Genomic DNA, 20,775 nt, shown 5'->3' on the forward strand with positions numbered 1-20,775 from the left:
AATTGTGGATTATTTCTAATAACTTTTTAGTAGAATCTCTGGGGTTCTCTAAGTATACCATCATATCATCAGCAAAGAGTGATAATTTGGTTTTCTCATTGCCTATTCTTATTCCTTTAATATCTTTCTCAGCTCTTATTGCCATAGCTAGCATTTCTAATACAATATTAAATAGTAACGGTGATAGTGGGCAGCCTTGTTTCACTCCTGATCTTAGGAGAATAGTTTTTAACTTGGGACATTGCATTATAGTGATTAAAGTGAGAGTTTTAGAATGAAGGCAAGCAAAAGAGCCTAATAAGATGTCATCATGGCAAAGAAATCCCCCTATAGGGAATATGGAAGCTTGGCTAGTTTCATGATGCTTTTAGGTTGTTGTTTCTCTGTACTGTGGGTATCTCTGAGTAACCCTTGTTAGTGAGGGTGCCAGAAGCTGCCTAAGGATTAGACACAAAATATATTGAAAGACTGGCCACATGCTTAACAACATTTTCATCCTTGACATCTTCTGAAACCTTTCTTATTCCTGGGCGATTCTTGGATCAAAGGTTGTGGGACCTTGAAATCTCTGGTTGTCAAACCCTAAAGAATGGCAAGCCAAGTCACCTATTGGTCACTTTATTGGGCACTTGCTATATGTGCCATATGCTGTGCTAGGCTCTAAGATATAAAGAAAGGCCAAAAATTTGGTCCTGCCCTCAAGAAGCTTACATTCCAATGGGAAGAAAATGAGAAAAACAACTATGTTCTCTACAAGATGTGTACAGAATAAAGGGAGGTAATCTTAGAGAGACTGCAATAGCGGTGTGATGGAAGGGGGATTACAAGACAGTTGTTTGGGCTTCCTAGTAATGTGATGGGTCAGTTTCAAGGACCATGAGTCCATAGCAGCTTTTGGGGAAGGATTGATGACCACCATTGCAAAAGTAACTGTGTAACTTCCTCAGGGAAGCTTATGTACTCTGTTTCTTATGATTTGCTCAAGTTGTCCCTCTTAGGGTCCTATTTACATAGTTTGGTTTGGGGAGTTTTACATGTTTGCTAAATGGCAAAGATCCAGCTTTCATCAGATGGTGAGCTTTAGACTTCTTTATATGACATTTTCTCTTCTGCCATCTTTCTCCAAAGTCTCATCATCTTAGTGAGGTGATCTCTGGCTCTCAAGGGCAATTCCAAGGAAAGGCAGCTAAGATTTGAATCCAAGACCTCTGCTTCCAAATCTCTTCATTACATCATGCTGTCTATAGATTGGTTGGCTGGACTCAAGGTTCCAAAGTTCTAGGGACCTCTAATTAACCCTTGTATTTTTCCTCTTTTAGACTCAGACTTCCTTCTGCATGCTACTGGACTCCATCTTCAATGTTCTAGAAGACACTTGTGAGAATAAGATCACCACTGTGTCTTTAGAGGTAAGAGTTAAGTTAGAGGAGTCATGGGAATTCACTGAAACATGGACAAAGAAGCTTAGTAAAAGCTGACCAGAGTTGAAACTAAGGTGGGACAACAAGTACTTTGAGCCAGGGACAGAAATTAAGAGTACAAAAATTTAATAGGTACTCTACTTCAACAGTATAGTAGGTGAGGTGAAATGATACTCTGGGAAGATGCCAGAGAAGTAGAGGAAGAGGAATTTTAGGGACCAAAAGGCATAGGGACCATGTGCTGCACCTTCATTCCACAGAGACATCCATAATCTGTCCCATCCAGATCCTTCCCTAATCAAGTCAAGTGCCTATGGACTTAACTCCTCAGAGTTCCTTCTCCTTCCCTGCTTCCATTTTAGGTGTGCCACCCTATCTCCTTCCTTCCTTCCCTTAAGCAGTATTTTTTCATCCTAGAAAAGACAAGTGTGGGAGGAAGCAAACCCATGATCCCCAAACCATGGGTTGAACTAGATGACCTCTGAAATCTTTTCCAATATTAAGGCCTTAGTCCCTAAAGTACTTGCAGTGGACTTAACTCTCCCTCCCCTCCCAACTGAGTTGTTCTCAATTATTGCTTAGTTGTATAATTCTTTTGTTTTTACATTGCCTTCATTTTCAAAAATATCCTTCCTTCTTCTGCTGTCTGATGGGTAACAGATGATGAATGTAACAGAGATTGCAAAAGAAAAGGGTGAGGAGAGCAATTCAGCATCAACCCTATCTGACAGTATATTCCACAGCCATAGTCCCTCATCTCTGCAATATCTTCTCTGGGTATCCAAGCTTGGTCATTATATTAATCCCTCCTTGAATTTTCAGGGTATGTTTCAAATTGCTAACCCTTGTCGGTGCCTTTTGAGGAGAGGAAACCCTGGTGCTCACTACATCATTTATGTTTCCATGTCTGGGTCAAGCATGTGGCTTAAACCATGATTTTATTTGTGAGCTCAAGGTGAGCAAGATGGAGGTGGGTTAGGGGTTACGGCTCTGAGGCTTTCAGAGTTATGAAAGCAATTTGGTCCATTCCCCATTCCTTTCTTTTCCAAAGAGGTAAGAGATTGGATAGAAAGTTCATCTGAATTGACTTTTGGGATGACAATACAGGCAGAAGAAATCAGAAGGAAAGTTTGTTGCTTTTCTCAGTGGCCAAGTTTAGATGATGCTGAGTGGACTCTTATGCACACTTGAGTCTCTCATTACATAAAAATCAATAAGTATGTACTGAGAAAAATCTTTTCTTTTGACAGAAAGCTGCTGAGAAGTTGGCATCTATCCTCAAAGAGAAATCCACATGGCACAACTTGAGTCAGAAAGACCTCAACCCTACCGATGTATTTTCTGGACAGTGTGGAGAGTGCCACATTGGCAGCTTTTGACAGTCTTTCTGGGAATGCCAGTCAGACAGTAACAAATGACTATCTAGGTAGGAATCACTACCATTGACAAGCTGTAGCTCATTTCCTTTCTTTCTTTCTCCTTCCCTCTCTCCCTTCCATCCTTTCTTCATTCCTTCCTTTCTCTTTGCTTCCTATATTCTTTCAACGTACCACATGCAGAGCACTATGCTAGACTTTGAAGAAAATACAAAGTTTTTATAAAACAGAGTTGCTGCTCTTGTAAAATTCAATAGTAAATGGGACATAAATCTAGACAAACCATGGCACAAAATAATAAAAGAGAAGGACACAAAGAAATACAAAAGCAAGTGTTATTTGAAGTCTGTAGAGGGAAAAGTTATTACTGACTAGGGGGATGTGATCAGGGAAGGCTTTATGAAGGAAATGGTATTTCTATTTCAGGATTCTGTGATTCCCAATACACTGGATCTGACCAAGACAGAAATCTGTAGTCACAGCAGAGAGCTCTCAGAAAGTGACTGCCCCCTGCCTCTGCTCCAAGCTATTGCCTTTGGGTTTTAAAGCATTTATAGATTTGGGACAAACTGACAAGTAGACCGTGCCTCTCTCTACTTGCAGTGCTCTTGACTTAGCTCCAGCTTCTTCCTCCTAATTTGTCTCCTCCTAGTTCCATCCCTTAGGTTTGAGAGTTTTCTGTAGCCTCCTTCCTCCAGCTTCTGCCTTAATTTCTCTGCTATCTTTGACTCTTCCCTTGAATTCAAAATCAAAGCCCTCTGGAATCTGTTCTCAGACATCAGTTGACCCTCCACTTCCTTCCTTTTACTGAAAATTTGAGTCATAAGATCCTAGGCTTTGAAGCTGTGAGGGCCTTTAGTGGTCATCTTAGCTAACTCCCCTTATTTTTTTTTTAATTTAATAGCCTTTTATTTACAGGATATATACATGGGTAACTTTACAGCATTAACAATTGCCAAACCTCTTGTTCCAATTTTTCAACTCTTACCCCCCCCACCCCCTCCCCTAAATGGCAGGATGACCAGTAGATGTTAAATATATTAAAATATAACTTAGATACACAATAAGTATACATGACCAAAACATTATTTTGCTGTACAAAAAGAATCAGACTCTGAAATATTGTACAATTAGCTTGTGAAGGAAATCAAAAATGCAGGTGTGCATAAATATAGGGATTGGGAATTCAATGTAATGGTTTTTAGTCATCTCCCAGAGTTCTTTTCCTGGGTATAGCTAGTTCAGTTCATTACTGCTCCATTAGAAATGATTTGGTTGATCTCGTTGCTGAGGATGGCCTGATCCATCAGAACTGGTCATCATCTAGTATTGTTGTTGAAGTATATAATGATCTCCTGGTCCTGCTCATTTCACTTAGCATCAGTTCGTGTAAGTCTCTCCAGGCCTTTCTGAAATCATCCTGTTGGTCATTTCTTACAGAACTAACTCCCCTTATTTTACAGAAGAGAAAACTGAGACACAGAGAGATGAATGGCTTGCCCTAGGTCACACAGTATGTGGCTAGTATAGGATTTGAAACCCAGGTTTTTCTGAGTCCAAATCCTGTGCTCTTCCCGTGACACATAGTCTGGCTCTTTCTTGGAATGAAACTGAATTCTTTGGAGCATTCCAGGTTATTGTGTTGCTGGGAGATATTCTCTAAGATGAGCTCTTCCCTCTCTTTCTAGAGACTGAGAGCAAAGTTATCCAAGATGACTGCTTGGCCGAAAACTTAGTCTTGTCAGCCAAAGGTGATTCCATGAAGATTGAGTGCAGTACCATCAATGAAGCTATATCCTCGGGCACATTGTCAGGTGGATCCATACTTTGGGGGACTCTAGGAGAGGGTCTGAGACAGAAGGAAGGAAATAGAATGATGTAACTGCAAGGCAGAAAGAGGTCCATTTTAGTGTCATTACTGTGGGTCTATTATTGGTCACACCAGAAAACTAGGTCTATAGTCCTAATCTATTCCTTTCCTTCAGTGATGTTTTGACAGTAAAAATGCTATTAATAACTGGTCTTTGTGGAGGTACCAAAAGGTTTTGTAAGTATCTTACGTTAGTTATTTGATCTGTACACCAACCCAGCAAAGAAGGAATTGTAGATATTATTGCTATTTTGTATGTAAGAAGATTGTTCAATAAGGATCGAGCCTTAGAGAATTCTTAGTAGCCATGGAGATTGGCCACAGGATTGAGACAAGTCCCAAGGAGCCACAATGAGGGACAAGTCTTTTGTTGTTCAATCATTTCAGTCATATCCAACTCTTTATGACATTATTTGGGGTTTTCTTGGCAGATACTGTAGCGGTTTGCCATTTCTTTTTCGAACTCATTTTATAGTTGAGAAAACAGACAGTATTAAGTTACTTGCCCAGAGTCTACTAGCTATTAAGTATCTAAGGCTAGATTTACACTCAGGAGAATGAATCTTCCTCACTTCAGGTCTGCCAGTGACCAGTCTTTAAACCATTTGAACTAAATTAGCAGCAAGCAAAGGACACTGAACCTAGTCTAAGAATTTAGCTCTTCTTGGCCAACCCGCACCCAAATCCATTACATACAGACAAGGAAACAGGCTTAGAGAAGAGTTGTCTAGGGTCCTACATTTAACAGTGACTTAATCAGAGATACAGCTCTGATCTTCTTGCCTTTAAATCCTCTGCTCTATCCATTCGTCCACACTGCTTCTGACTAAGGGACATGTAATCTTCAAAGAATCATACAAGTCAAAAAATTTAGGGCAAATCTGGTTTTACTGAATCTCAAGCCATTATTCTTTCTATTAAATACTATTTTTTTTTAATATCAAGTATAGATTTAAGCTCTGGAAACCATAATCTGATACCTGATCATCCTAGTTGCAATTTCTAACATTCATAACAGAATGGCCATAATCTGTATTGTTCCATTTGAACTTCACAACAATGCAGGAAGCAGTTAGAAAACTCCATTATGCTCACATGGCAGATAAAGGTCTGAATGCCTCCAAGTTACAAACTGATTAAGCGTCTGAATAAGTACCTGCTCTGGACCCCAGAGCTGGTACTCTTTCCACTCTACCACCTTCTCTAGCCAGATTAGACCCTCCTAATATAGGCAAAGTGTCTCTGGTCTCACAGACTGTTGGAATCTGGGAGGATTTCTATGCACTTGGCCCTTAATAGCTAGGTGGTCTTAGTCCTGATGGATCAGGCCATCCTCAGCAACGAGATCAACCAAATCATTTCTAATGGAGCAGTAATGAACTGAACTAGCTATACCCAGAAAAAGAACTCTGGGAGATGACTAAAAACCATTACATTGAATTCCCAGTCCCTATATTTATGCATACCTGCATCTTTGATTTCCTTCACAAGCTAATTGTACAATAATTCAGAGTCTGATTCTTTTTGTACAGCAAAATAATGTTTTGGTCATGTATACTTATTGTGTATCTAAGTTATATTTTAATATATTTAACATCTACTGGTCATCCTGCCATTTAGGGGAGGGGGTGGGGGGGGTAAGAGGTGAAAAATTGGAACAAGAGGTTTGGCAATTGTTAATGCTGTAAAGTTACCCATGTATATATCCTGTAAATTAAAGGCTATTAAATAAAAAAAACAAACAAACAAACAAACAAAAAAAAATAGCTAGGTGGTCTTAATGGCTAGGATGAATCATAGAAAAGCTGTGTCTTTGGAGGGCATTGTTTATAGCCTGGTTGAAGGTATAACTAAATATGCAAATAGAAGTATCTAATCCAAGGTAGCCACTATAATAATGGCTAAGGACCTAAGCTCCCATGAGCTATTCTGATGGTAGTTAATAAAGGTGATCAGAGCTGCTTTTCTAAAAGGTTGTCAGAATCTGCTTATAAATAGAAAAGGAAGGTAAGCATCATCACACCAGGATGATACATTAGTAGTAAGAGAAGCAGTGGGACTAAATAAGTGAGAGAGTATTTTATTTATTTTAAAAAATGTTTATTCATGAACTTTATCAACAGTGTATTACAATTACAGATAAAATATTAACTTGATAAAGAATAAATATTTTAATATCTCTATTCCACTGGTTAATATATAATGAATAACACAATTTAATAAATGATAAAATAATATTTTAATTGGTATTATATTAATTTTATTTCAACACATTATTTCTGTTTATAACAAAAAGCCTTCTCCCTCAGTATGTAAGGAAGGACCATTCCCAAACTGGCCATGTTTTCTGTTTCTTGAAATTGGCATCTCCTGCCTCCATGTGCCTGGGATGTGCTCCATTCTTACCTTTGCCCGTTTCTTCACAGATCAGGTGACACCTTTGGTGAGAAACTTTTTTTAATACAGCTTTTGAGGCAACTAAATAATGACATAGTACCTAGAATGCTGGGCCTGGAATCAAGAAGTTATTGCTCTTCATTTTGTAGAGTTGTTTCTGTGGTATCTGATTCTTTTTCGCTCTATTGTTTTTTTTTTTGTTTTGTTTTGTTTTGTTTTGTTTTTTTTTTGGCAAAGATATTATAGTGGTTTACCATTTCCTTCTCCAAAACATTTTTACAAATGAGGAATTTGAAGCAAATGGGGTAAAGTGACTTGTTCAGTGTTAAACAGCCAGCAAGACTCTGAAGACCTAGTTGAACTCACAAAGATGAGTCTTCCTGACTCCAGGACTAGCATTCTATACACTGTCTAAACACTATACACTAGCTACCCAAATTCAGGGTATCCCCAAATTCAAAAATAAAAGTATATACTTGCTAGCTTTGTGAGCAAGCCACTTAATTTCCTCAATTCTAAAGTGGAAATATGAATAGCATATATTTTGCATTGTTATTGCCAAGATCTACTGAGATATTATTTGTAAAGTGCTTAGCACAGTGCCTGATACCAAGTAGGTGCTATAAAAATGCTGGCTATTATTAGTATTAATGCCACTAGTTGCTATTGCTTCCTCTATTTTCTTCTTCCTCAAAGGATCATGAATATAGTGATCTGTTTACTTATTTCCTCTCAGTGAAATGTAAGTTACTTCAATCAATTAATTGAAAAGAATTTATTAAGTACTTTATGTGTACCTGGCACTGTGTTACGTTCTGGAGTTACAAAAGACTACAGTGAAACAGTCCCTGCTCTGAAAAAGCTTACATTCTAATGGGGGAGACAATATGAACAAAAATAGTTATATTCAAAACAGATACAAATGCTTTTAGAGAAAAAAAAATACTAATGGGTTAGAGTAGGGGTGTGGGACAACCCGTAAAGGTCTAGTGCAGGAAGTAGGACTTGAGCTGAGTCGTAAAAGAAAGGAGTAATTCTAAGAATTTCTTGAGTCTGTTTAGTTTTGTCTCAATAGCACCAGTGTCCAACCAAATTCCCAGAAAACATTTATTTAATTTATATTTATATTTAATCATTTGGAATCACTGTCCTTCATTAAAGAGATAGCTATGAACAAAGGATCTACTTTTAAGGAGTTAACATCTAACTGGGGCAACTAGCTGGTGCCACAAAGAATACCAAGCTTGGAGTCAGAAAAATCGGAGTTCAAACCCAGAATCAAACACATCCTAGCTGAGTGATGTTGGTTTGTCTCAGTTTCCTCAGCTGTAAAATGGGATGGTAATTGTAAAGTGCTTAACATGGTTTCTGGCACATAGTAAGCTCTGTATAAATGTTGTTGTTACTATTATTGATGGGGTGTTTCTCTATGGAATGTTGGTCAGGTATCACGGGAGTAGCTTTTACCTCTCTCCTGGGCATGGAGTCCATTCTGGATGAAAATTTCTTCTACAATCCAGAGGCTAACTTGACCAGCTCTCCTCAGAAACTTTGGATAAATTCTCCCATTGTAAGTGGTATTATCACCGACAACAAGAAAAACAACTTCTCCAATCAATCATCTATACTTTGGAGAATCTCCAGGAAGGATGGTTATCTCTGTCCTTGAACTGAACCTCCCACAATCCCTTCTAAAAGCCTTCATAAATCATTAGTAGGTTGTCTCTAACCATCAGTCAATTTGGAAATATGTAATGAATCTTTTCTGTGAGGTTACGAGGGCTGTTCTCCAGAATATCACATCAAAAGGATACTGAAAGCACAATCCTTCAGCAGTTCAGAGTAAGAGTTTAATAAGCTGAATTAGCTGAATTAGCTGAAGTAGGAAGCTATTACATGGCAGGCTGTGTTGAGCTCCAAGTTTGCCCTACCTTCCTCTGTTCTCCATGTGGGTGACCTTGTCTCAGTAACCCAGGATCTGTGATTTTCCCACACACACACATACACACACACCCAGTGGAAGCATCTTGCACTCTGACTTATCTGAGGGCACATTTGTTTAAATCATGGTTTGTGATATTTGCCCCAGATGTAAAAAGTCCTGGTTTCTAGTCTCTACCTCTAACACGCCCAGCCTTGATTTCCATGGCAATTGACATTTCCCTCTGATATCACTAAAGTTTTTGGTTTCCCCTTCAGTTTTGTTAGTAGCAGAGGGTGTGTTGTATAAAGAGTTCTTAGTACTTCCATTTCTTCTCATCTCCTATACTCCGCTCTCTCCAGCCAGCTTCATTGCCATTAATAATGGCTCCCATTTCTATAGTGCTCTATAGTTACATAGTGATGTAGATCTACTAGACTCATGAGATATACCTAAATAATGTCACAGATGAGGAAAATGAGATCCAGTGATAGGACACAGATCAACTGTTGAACACAGACACTAGTGGAGAAGTGAGGCTCAAATCTAGTTTTTCTTACTTGTAATCAGACTTTCCCTTCTCTATATCAAACTATTTTTGCAATTAACACTGGGAAAGAATCATCTTGGTGATTTGGGCTTATATTTTTGCAGCCAAAGAAGAAGTCGGACACATCCGTCTGCATTTCCTGGGAGGTAAAGATCGAGGGTGGACAGTGGAGAACCACAGGCTGTGTGAAACTTCACTCTACTGAGACACATACCACATGTAGCTGCAATCACCTGACCAATGTGGCTGTTATTGTGGCTTCTGGAGAGATCATGGTCAGTGGGGGAAATTGTAGGATGGGCTACAGGGTTTCTTGTCAGGCAGAACTAATTTTTACTGATCAAACAAATCAGCCAAGAAGTACCAAAGTGTCAATGATTTATTCATTTATTAATTCATTTGACAAACATTTATTAAACACCAACTGTATAAAATAGTCATTGTGATGGGGGATAACAGAGTTGCAAAGTTTAGATAAAATAGGGTTCCTGCTCTCATGGAGTTCTAGTCTAGTAGAGACTACAGACATAAGCACAGATAAAACAATATACAAACTTACCTGGCTTCAAATATTTAAATATACCAAAGTCCTGTTGAAGGGAGGGGGGGGGGGAAGGGAGGGGGGAGGGGGAAAGGATTTTATTATCAAGAGGGAACCAAGGAAGATTTCCTGGAGGAATCAATATTTGAGATGGGCTTAACAAGATGAGAAGGTATTTAACAGCTCAAAAGGTAAAAGGAATATCACATTGGCTAAGATGATAAGAAAAGATAACGGTAATGTTGGAGGGCATGTGGAAAAACTAGGACACTAATACATTGTTGGTGGAGTTGTGTACTGATTCAACCATTCTGAAAAGCAATTTGGAACTATGCCCAAAAGGCTGTCAAACTGTGCATACCTTTTGATCCAACAGTGCCTCTAATAGATCTATATACCCAAGAGATAATAAAAGAGAAAAAAAGATATACATGTGCAAAAATATTTGTTATAGGTCTTTTAGTGATGGTTAAAGAACTGGAAAATTAATAGATACCCATCAATTGGGGAATGGATGAATAAGTTATGGAATATAAAAGTAATGGAATATTATTGTTCTATAAAAAACAATGAACAGGCTGCTTTTAGAAAAACCTAGAAAGATTTACATGAATTATTGCTAAGTGAAACAAGCAGAACCAGGAAAACATCATACAATGCAACAAAAAGATTATATGATGATCAACCAAGACAGACTTGGTTCTTCTCAGCAATTCAGTGATCCATAGCAATCCCAATAAACTTTGGATGGAAAATGCCATCTGCATTTAGAAAGACCTATGGAGAATGAATATAAATCAACACATACTAGTTTCACTTTTATTTTTCTTCCATTTTTCTTTCTCATGGTTTTTCCCTTTTGTTCTGATTTTTCTCTCCGAACATGATTCATGTAAATATGTAAAAAAAAAAAAATAATGTGCAAGTATAGCCAAAAAAAGATTTTTAAGACATTTCAGGAATACAGAGCAATGGAACCCAGACAAGGACATTTAAAATTGCAGGACATTGTTTAGGAGAAGAGAGTGAGTCAATTTGAACAGATAAGGCTGAGAAGGTAGTATGGTACCAGATTGTAGAGGGTCTTGAATATTGGACTATAGACTTTGAACTTAATTTGGAGGCAATAGAGTCCTTGGACATTTTTGAGGAGGTGAAATAGCCAACTCTATGTATATAAGAAAGAAAGATTCTTCTGAAAGTGCTATAAAAGGTAGAATGAAGAGTATTAGATTGGACAGTACTAATGTCCTGATGAATGGTAATAAAAGACCAGGGTTGGATGGTGATAGTAAATAAAAAGTGGATAGGTAGAAGGAGGAGACAGGAGAGAAGTCACAGAAGTAGAATGAGGGATAGGCAAGTAAACCAGGAACTGGTTAGATGTGGGTAGGGCTATAATTGATACAAAGAAGCATAAGACAAAGTCCTTGCCCTCAAAGAGCTTAGGGTCTAGCTAGAAGACAAGTATTACCAAGAGAAAATGAATGACATACATTCATAAGGGCTGAGTAGGACGATGTTCAGAGCTGTAGCAACATAGAGAGGAAGATTCTTTTGGATTGATGTGGCCCAGAAAGGCTCCCTGGGAGAGCTGGACCTTGAAGAATGGGTGAGATTTGGAGAGGGCAGAAATGAGAGGGGAATGGTGTGAGGAAAGAAGGAAATCTTTAGGAAAGTGATATCCTGGAGGGATAAAGAGGGAAATCAGACTTTTGATTTATTTTAACCAGTTTAGAATCCTTGCACAAGCTAGAGCCTCTGCTATTTAATGTGGCAGGAAGACACTTTGATGAGGTGGGGGAGGGTGGTGGAGCATGAGCCCTGAAAGTGCCTGTCTAAGAAGTACCTGTAAAGCTGGTGCTGTGTAAGTGACCTCTGTGGGCCACCTTCCTTTCAAATGGACTTTGCTTTGTTTCTGATAAGCCACGTGGAGCTGATTCTTTCCCTAGTGTGTCTTGCCTTGGCCATTGCCACTTTCCTGCTGTGCCGCTCCATCCAGAATCACAACACCACCCTCTACCTGCACCTGTGCATCTGCCTCTTCCTAGCTAAGCTCCTCTTCCTCACAGGAGTGGCCAAGACAGAGAATGAGATACGTCTCAACTGCCTTGTGCTAAGTGACCCTCTCCTCATCCTTCTGCTCAGGCTCCTCCTTGCTCCCCATCCTCAGGTGAGACTCCCCAACCACCCATTTCCTATATGTGTTTCACTCTTGGTACTTTAAGACCACAGGCAAATAGAGAGGCAGCATGGTGCAGTGGATAGGGCACCAGACTTAGAGTCAGAGGAACTAGATTTAAATCTTAAACATTGACTGGGTTTGTGTTCTTAGACCAATAACATAACATTTCTGTGCCTTGGTTTCCTCATTTGTAACATAAGAGGCTTAGAATACAACGATCTTGAAGGTTTCTTCCACCTCTAATTCCCCAGGGAGATACTAATTCTCTTGGCCAAGGAAAGCCTGGCCCCTTGCATCATAGAAGTTCAGCTGAGTGTGATGAACACATAGAAAAGTAACAGTATCATCTGAGATCTCTTTATGGCAAGATGGATGAAGTCTGAGACTCAGGCAGTCTGAGGGATTTGTCCTCTGCACGTGTACCTGGATCTGTGTCCCCCCAGCCTCTCTGTGACTGAGGACTCTGCTTCTTTGGCCTTGCTGGCCAAGCTCTTGGGCCAGCGTGTCCACCTGAAGGAGCACTAGAGGTGAATCTAAAGATCCACATTTGAATCCTGACTTGGTCATGTACTCCTTCTATGGCTCCAGGTCAGTCTTTCTGCCTTTCCAAGCCTTGGTTTTCTCCTTTATAATCTAAGGGATCTAGACTTGATTGCTTGTGTCTCTCCTAGCTCTACAACCCGACCTAGATGATCTTGTGATCTTTAGCCAAAAGGATAGTGAGGGGGACAGCCTGGGACAACCCTTCTGAGGAGAGTCTCGGGAGACCCTACCATCCTTCTGACCCAGGCCAAACCTACAACATCCCTTTCCCAGCTCTCTGGCCAGTGGAGGCACTTTGTCCTTGGTGTTACTGGTTTATTTGGCTGGGCACTTTCCACCATGGCCCCTTCCATGGTTCTTTGAGGGGAGTATGAAGGATCTCCTTTCTTTGCAGATGGTGTGTGCAGTCATTGATGGTCTGCTACAATACCTCTTCCTGGCCTGCTTTGCCTGGATGTGGGTGGAGGCCGTAATGCTCTTCCTGATGGCCAGAAACCTCAAACTTGTGAATTTCTTTGGCTCCCAAAATATCAAAGTATTCTACCTCTGTGCCTTTGGCTACGGTCTCCCAGCACTGATAGTGGAGGTGGCCACAGGAAGCCAGTGGGAAGGCTATGGGATGCATAACCAGTCAGTATGGGGAAGGGAAGTTTATTGGGCTGGAGTGGGGAGTCAGAATTCCGAGGTCCAAATCTGGTCTCCATTACTTTCTCTTCCTTTGAACCATAAACAATCCTTCCTCTTCCAGGGCACAGGTTCCTCCTTAATTCTTATGGTTGAACTAGCTTATGGTTGAACTCACTAAGCTCTGATATGCCATATTTTATGTTTTAACATCCCTTCCACCTCTTTTCCTCTTTTCCTCTCAGCTCTGACATTCCATGTCTTAAGGTTCCTCCCAGGTCAAATTTTCTATATTTCGAGATCTCTTCTAGTTCTGACAGTTATTTCTTGGAGTACTTGAGGGACATTTAGTCTATAACAGGATAGGATTTTATGGGAGACATACGTGAAGGGTTGATGTATGAGAGAAGGACTAGCTAAGTTCTGCTTGGCCCCAAGGAGCAGAACTAGGGATGAAGGAGGGGGCATGCTGTAAGATAAGCCTAAGCTATAGAAGAGTGCTATCAATGAGAACCAGCCCTAAAGGAGGAAGGGCTTTCTCTTTCAGTAAGTCTTCATCAGTGGGCTTAAATAAGTCCTTGTCAAGCATGTTAGAGATGGAAGTCTTACTCAAGTCTGTCTTGAACTGGAAGCCTTCTGAGACCCTCCTTAACTCTGCTTCTGAAATTTGGGGCATTTTTTTTTTTTTTTTTTTTGCTAAGGCAATTGGGGTTAAGTGACTTGCCCAAGGTCACACAGCTAGGACGTGTTAAGTGTCTGAGGTCAGATTTGAACTCAGGTCCTCCTGACTTCAGGGCTGGTACTCTATCCACTGTGCCACCTAGCTGCCCCTGAGATTTTTTTTTTTACTCTAGCATTTTATGTTCTGCATCCTGAAGACTTCCTAGGGTTAATACCCTGGGTTATAAGGTCCCTTTTGCCTTTGCCAAAAATTTTTAATCTGGGGCCTGCAGATATATATATTTTATAAATCCATTTTTATATTTAAATATGAATATATATAATATATTTTATAAATATATTTTAGTGTGATTAGTTTCCTTTTGATGCTATGCATTTTATTTTCTATATTTAAAGACATTATTTTGAGGAGTGTGTGTTTCTTCACACACATACACAAAGTTAAGAATTTCAGATCTAAGTTCTTTTCCACTTTTAAAATTCTCTGTGCAAAGAACCCTTCCAGCCCTGACATCCTCTATTCCTGTGACCCTTCCAGCTATGAAATTCTGTACTCAGGGTTCTAGAGGATTTTACATCTGTAACATCCCATGAAACCATGCCCAGATCCTCCTTTCTCATTAGGAAATACAGCTGTTACATGAGGGCTGGGGCTTGGTGAGCCGGGATTGTTTCACCCTCATTTCCTGCCCCAACCCTCTCACTGACTGGGTGATAAATGCTGACTTTCCTTTGTAATTCCAAAGCTGCTGGCTACATACAGACACCGGGTTCATCTGGAGTTTTGTGGAACCTGTTTGCACAGTAATAATGGTATGTAAGTCATTGGTTTAAGTGTCTTCCTGAGGAAAATTGGGAAGAGGGGCAGGAGAAAGGAGTTCAACCCAAGGCCTGTGCTCCATTTCATCACGACAAGGTTAAGAGATCACTGGGCTCTGGACTTGAATGGGTCAATCTTACAAATCAGGGAAATGGGCAGCTGGTCTAATGACATGGTTCTAGGAGTCCCAAGATGCTATCTCCTCCATTTTTTCCTTGTATTATGTGATTAGAAATTATTTTTAATTTTTTAAATCTTAAAATGTTTAATTTAATTTAAAAAATTTTTAACAATTTTAAGTGTTATACTAGACATTAACCTAAATTTAATAATTTAGTGATTAATTTAAATATATTTAGTTATTTTAATTTTAAGACTGGGTCTCCTATCTCATACAGATTGGAAGTACAAAGGTTTCTGATGAACCCCTCTCTAATAGGCACAGGGTCTTTAATCTGCTCTATTTTCTGACTTTAACTGGTTCTCTTCCTTCCCCATTCCCAACAGCCTCATCATATTAATGCCAAACTTAAAATGGACACCTCTTGCACTTACCCAAGCTCCATCTCTTACTTTAGCTCCCAGCTCCTGACCTCAAGAAATCTGCCTGTCTCACCATTCCCAGCTGGCAGGGATTATGGTTATTGATCATTATAGCTGGCATAGAAATTTATTTTTTAAAAGATTTGAAGGGAATATGAAACTTTTCTCTAAGTATTTGAAGGGAAATCACAGGGAAAAAGAATTAGATTTATTCTGCTTGGCTCCAGGGGATAGAAATAGGAACAATGAGGGGATGTGGCAGGGGGAGAAATCTTAAAAATTAGAATTATCCCAAAGTGCAATGGGCTGCCTTGGAGCTAATAGGTTTTCTTTTTACTAAAATTTCTGATTTTCTTGCAGATTAATTCAGTCCTCCTCTCATGGACCCTTTGGATCCTGAGAAAGAAGTTGTCCAGTGTCAATGGAGAAGTATTAACCTTCAAATACAACAGGTGGGCTTAAAGGCCCAGTGGACCAAATGCTTCTGATCAAGGTGGAGACACTACAGGAATGAGGGTTGGACAGGATGCATCCCTTCCTGATGCCACAGAAAGCCTGGATGGGACAATCCCAGATTGAGATTCTCCAATGTTCATTTTAGAACTCAGGCTCTCTTAGTAGCTTCTCTCCACCATATTCCAAAGACAGTTGGGGTCACAGGATAATGTAGAGACCTGAGATCTTGATGGTATTTTGAAGAGCATTATAGGATGAATAAACATGAGAAAGAGAATATATTCAGTGCTTATTATATGCCAGGCACTGGAACTATAAATTGAATTAAGCAAGAAAATACCTTCCTTTAAAGAGGTCCAGTTCTAAAGACAATAATAAAGAGGAACTAGAAAAGAGGACAGAAGGGAACACGAACATATGACCACATGATTTGGAAATGGCTGAGAAGTGACATACTGGCTCATTTCCAGGCTAGATAAAGTGAAAGATAATCTCTCAAAACCTAGGGCAGTGTGAGAAACAGAGCCTGAGTTCCTTTGTGACAGAGATGAAGATGATGCTCATATTCAGGTAGCATAGTTGGAAATGACCAGGAAGTGTCCTGGTAGCCTGGCTCTGGGCAAGATAAGGGAACAGCTCATCTACAGGAGCTCAAGCCCCCAGAGTCTAATTTCTCCTGGGAGGGTAGAACTGAAGGGAGCAGCTGTGTCATGTTATGCTATACATGTTATATTGTGCCATGTTAGATAAACTGGGGTCTGTTGAGACATCAGAAAATTACCGCTTTTCTGGTTTTCCAAATCACTTTGCAGTGTTTTCTTTGCCCCAGTTATTAACCCGTATTTTTAGCTTTTGTTCTTTTCTCTGAACAGAAGGATCATCTGCTGATTTCTTTGGAGGAGGGCTGCAAGGGTGCTACTTGGAGCAAATCTGCCCCATTGAGTTGGCCCCAGAGACTTTCTGTGGCAATTGTTAGCTTGTGGTTGGAGATGCCTCTTACTTGCTTTATGGCCATGGTGTGGTTGACACAGTCTCCTCTCCCCCAATTGATGCTGAATATTGGTGCAAAAACAGATGCATCCTGTCAGCTGAGCTCCTTGAACATAACTATCAACCTGACATATATGTAAATCAGTTATTGGTATTAGTTCCTCTGACATTCAGCTGTGCTCCAACACATTTAGATGCATAAATATTTGCTCAATAAAAGGAAAAAAGAAGCTAGCTTCATATTTTCCTTTCTTCCAATCATATCTCTCCATCATCTACTTGGAAAACTGATTTTTTAAACCACAGCCCACTTTACATTTATTCTCATTAATTTTTACCTTACCATGTAAAAGCTTCAGTGTTCTAGCCTGTTGTGATCTCCTATCCTATCTCCCCTTGTTGTTGAGTTGTTTTTGTCATGTCTGATTCTTTGTAACTCCATTTGGGTTTATCTTTATGAAGAAAGATATTTTTTCTTCATAAAGATACTAGAGGGGCTTACTATTTCCTTCTCCAGATCATTTTACAGATGAGAAAACTGAGGCAAACTGTATTATGTTAAGTGATTTGCCCAGGGTCACTGATTATAGGAGGGGAAAAACCACAGCCAATATAAAGGGGAATAACAAAGCCCCACCTCTTTCATTGCCCTACATCATCACAGCCCTCTCTGCCCAAACTGTTGATTCCTTTAATTATAAAAATCCAGGAATAAATTCTCCTTTCTGCTGTTGGAAATTATAGAATTGGAATAATAATTCCCTTTTGTTTGCTCCAAGCCCTCATGCCAAAAAATGCCCTATAACTGTAAAATCTTTATCTGTGTCAATCTCTGTGTCTGTATGATTGCTTGTTTATCTGTCACCTCACAGAAGATCCCTGACCTTTTGGGGTTTTTTTCCTGCTATTTTCTACATTGTCTTCTGTTGTCAAATACTATATTCTTCTCTATTCTGAACCATATGTAATTCTAATCCTTCTTCAGCCTTCTACAGCACACACACACACACACACACACACACACACACACACAATCTGCTTTTTGATTGCCTTTATTATTCTTTACCATCATCATCTCATTCTAAACTTCAGTACTCCTGACACTGTTCTTAGACATTTATAGTTCTCTTGTGTTTTCAACTTAATGACCGGCCCTTAATTTAATCATTCACAAATATGTTTTTGAAATTTTAACTGGTTTTAGTTCCCCGTACAACCTCACCAATTTCTTTAGGCAGTTACTCTTTATTCCCCTCAGTGGAATTTTTTCCACTAGAACTTTTTCTCCAGCGTCCTCGGATTTTTATTATAGAACTTTAAATTGCAAGCCTCTATTCTCTCCTTAAACCCTTTGAAATCTGCTATTTCAAATTCCAGTCAGATTATTCCTGATATTCAATAGTCAATAAGCATTTACTAAGCATCTTCTATTTGCCAGGTACTGTGCTAAGTTCTAGAGCTGTTCCTACCCTAGGAGCCCTCACTCTAATGGAGAAGACATTAAACAAATAAGTACAAATGAGCTATAAACACGATCAGTCACTCAATATTTATTAAGTATCTACAACATTTGAGTCTATACTAAGTTCTGGAGATACAAAAAGTGGTAAGAGACAGCCCTGGGCCTCTAGGAGCTTACACTCTAATGAGGGAGACAACATACAAACAAATGTATACAAAGCAAACTAAGGCCAGGATAAATAGGAAAGAAGGCACTAAAATTAAGAGGAGTTAGGACATGTATTGATCAACCTGCCATCTGGGGGAAGGGATGGGGGGAAGGAGGGGAAAAGTTGGAACAAAAGGTCTTGCAATTGTCAATGCTGAAAAATTACCCATGCATATATCTTGTAAATAAAAAGCTATAATAAAAAAAGAAGAAGAAAGAGGAGTTAGGAAAGGCTTCTTGTAGAAGACTAGAGTTTGGTTGAGGTTTGAAGGAATCCAGGGAAGCCATAAAGCAGAGATGAGGAGTCAGAACATTCCAGGCATGGGGACAACCAGGGAAAATGCCTGAAGCTGAGAGTATCTTGTTAATTAAAGAGCAAGAAGGTTGCTGTCCATGGATTGAAGAGTATATCATGGCACATAAAGTGTAAAAAGACTGAAAGCCAGATTATGAAGGACTTTGAAATGCCAAACAGAGAATTTTGAATTTGATCCAAGATGTAACAGGGAGCCACTGAAGCTTATTAAGGAGGGGGAGTGTAACATGGCAGACCTATGCATTCAGGGAAATTACTTTGATCCTTGTTGGAATCCTAGTGTTAACTCAACTTGAAACAAGGTACTAAGTGGAACTGAGAAACAATGCTTGTGTTCACATCTGTACTCATTGGAGCTCACACATTTGGGAGATTTCAGGGTTTAGTATGAGATATCCAAATTCACACCTCCCTTGAAGCTCCTAGGGCCAGAAAGCACTCTGGGAGAAACCCATAATCCCACTCTCTCAGAAGAGATCATATATAAGAAACAGACAGAGGCTCTCTCTGGGAGTTGAGCTGAAAAGAGGGGACCGTCAAGTCAGTTCAGGAGAAGCCCTTTCTCGGAGGCGCACTTCATCTCACACTACTGTGGTGGCTGGGCTCCTGCACTTCCCCCACTGAGACCAAGCTGGTCTGAAAGGCTCTCCAGAAAGCTGCCCAGCCCCAGGCAAGGAGGTGCTGGCTGGAGGCTAAAGAAAGCAGAGGCAGAAGCAAAGGACAAATCTGCAAGAGCTCTTAGAACCAAGCAGAGAGAGAGGCCTCTAAGAAAGCGAAGCGGGCTATGTTGAAGGACACAATAAAAGATCTGAACTTTTATCACCTGGCTGCGTTTGGGGTGATTACTACTTTTAACTGAAACTAAGGCTGCCTCCAGAAAACCTCCCCAAGAAACCTGCTCTCAGAGAGAACTCTTATATTTTAAAGAACAAGAACACCACAGATCCTGACTGGAAGATAAGATGTGTTAAGTTCTTATCTTTCTATACTTTTGAAAGACTAAAAGTGCTAAAAGATATTCTAGTTCAGTTTAGAGAGTGATAAATTTGATATCTTGTGCAATAGTTTTAATCACCTCACCTTAGGTACATGTCTCCAAGACATTTAGGGGAATGATTCCATTTCCCAATCTTTTCCCCACAGGGTACTGGCATTTAAAGCTTTTGCTCAACTCTTCATCCTGGGATGCTCCTGGATCCTGGGAATTTCTCAGATTGGTCCCATAGCAAGAACCATGGCTTACTTATTTACCATCATCAATAGCCAAAGCCATAGCTACCACTTCCTCTTCCTCGCAGCCTTCCCTTTATGAAAGCAGCTGAAACCCAGAAATGTATAATCTCTGTTTCTCAATCTCCAGGTACGAGAAGAAAATAAGAAATGTTTCACAGGGAAAACCAAATCTAGCACCATTCCCCAGACTTCAGGAATCTGGTTATCCTCAATGCCAACCACTTCCAAAATGATAAGGGATTTCTCACGTTCTTAGGGTTGGTCTGAGAAAGGAAAAGAATTCACCTCGTAAGAGTATGTGGCCAGGAAGGAGTACCACAGAGGTAAGGGCTCCAAAAGTTGGCAGGCCACAGTTTTATTAAGCACTTATGCACTGGCTCTGTGTTAAGTGTTAGGGATACTAATACAAGCATAAAGCTTTAAGGAGCTTATATGCTAAAGTAAGAAAACAGCACAGAAAAAGAAGTTAAAGGGAATAGGAGGAGGGAGCAGGAGAATAGGGAAGGAGGAGATGAAGGATCTTAAAAGGGGACATAGTGTTAAAGCAGTGGTTCTCAAAGTATGGTCTAGAGAATCCTGGGGATCTCTGAAATCCTTTTAGAGGGTCTACAAATTCAAAAATATTTTTTATTTCCAATA

General features: G+C 39.8%; 1 protein-coding gene across 1 annotated transcript in view; it reads left to right on the top strand.

The window, feature by feature from the left end:
• LOC100913482 (adhesion G protein-coupled receptor E1) overlaps positions 1-20,392 on the top strand; it is a 37,075-nt gene extending 16,683 nt beyond the window's left edge. The window contains 12 exon segments of the mRNA XM_031947799.1: positions 1,326-1,409; positions 2,672-2,736; positions 2,738-2,847; positions 4,486-4,611; positions 8,510-8,677; positions 8,680-8,701; positions 9,633-9,805; positions 11,972-12,189; positions 13,199-13,434; positions 14,856-14,922; positions 15,833-15,924; positions 20,047-20,392. Coding sequence (XP_031803659.1) covers positions 1,326-1,409; positions 2,672-2,736; positions 2,738-2,847; positions 4,486-4,611; positions 8,510-8,677; positions 8,680-8,701; positions 9,633-9,805; positions 11,972-12,189; positions 13,199-13,434; positions 14,856-14,922; positions 15,833-15,924; positions 20,047-20,392 — 1,707 coding nt within the window.
• Positions 20,393-20,775: the final 383 nt, after the last annotated feature.

This window comes from Sarcophilus harrisii, chromosome 1, assembly GCF_902635505.1.
Source record: "Sarcophilus harrisii chromosome 1, mSarHar1.11, whole genome shotgun sequence".
NCBI lineage: Eukaryota > Metazoa > Chordata > Mammalia > Dasyuromorphia > Dasyuridae > Sarcophilus > Sarcophilus harrisii.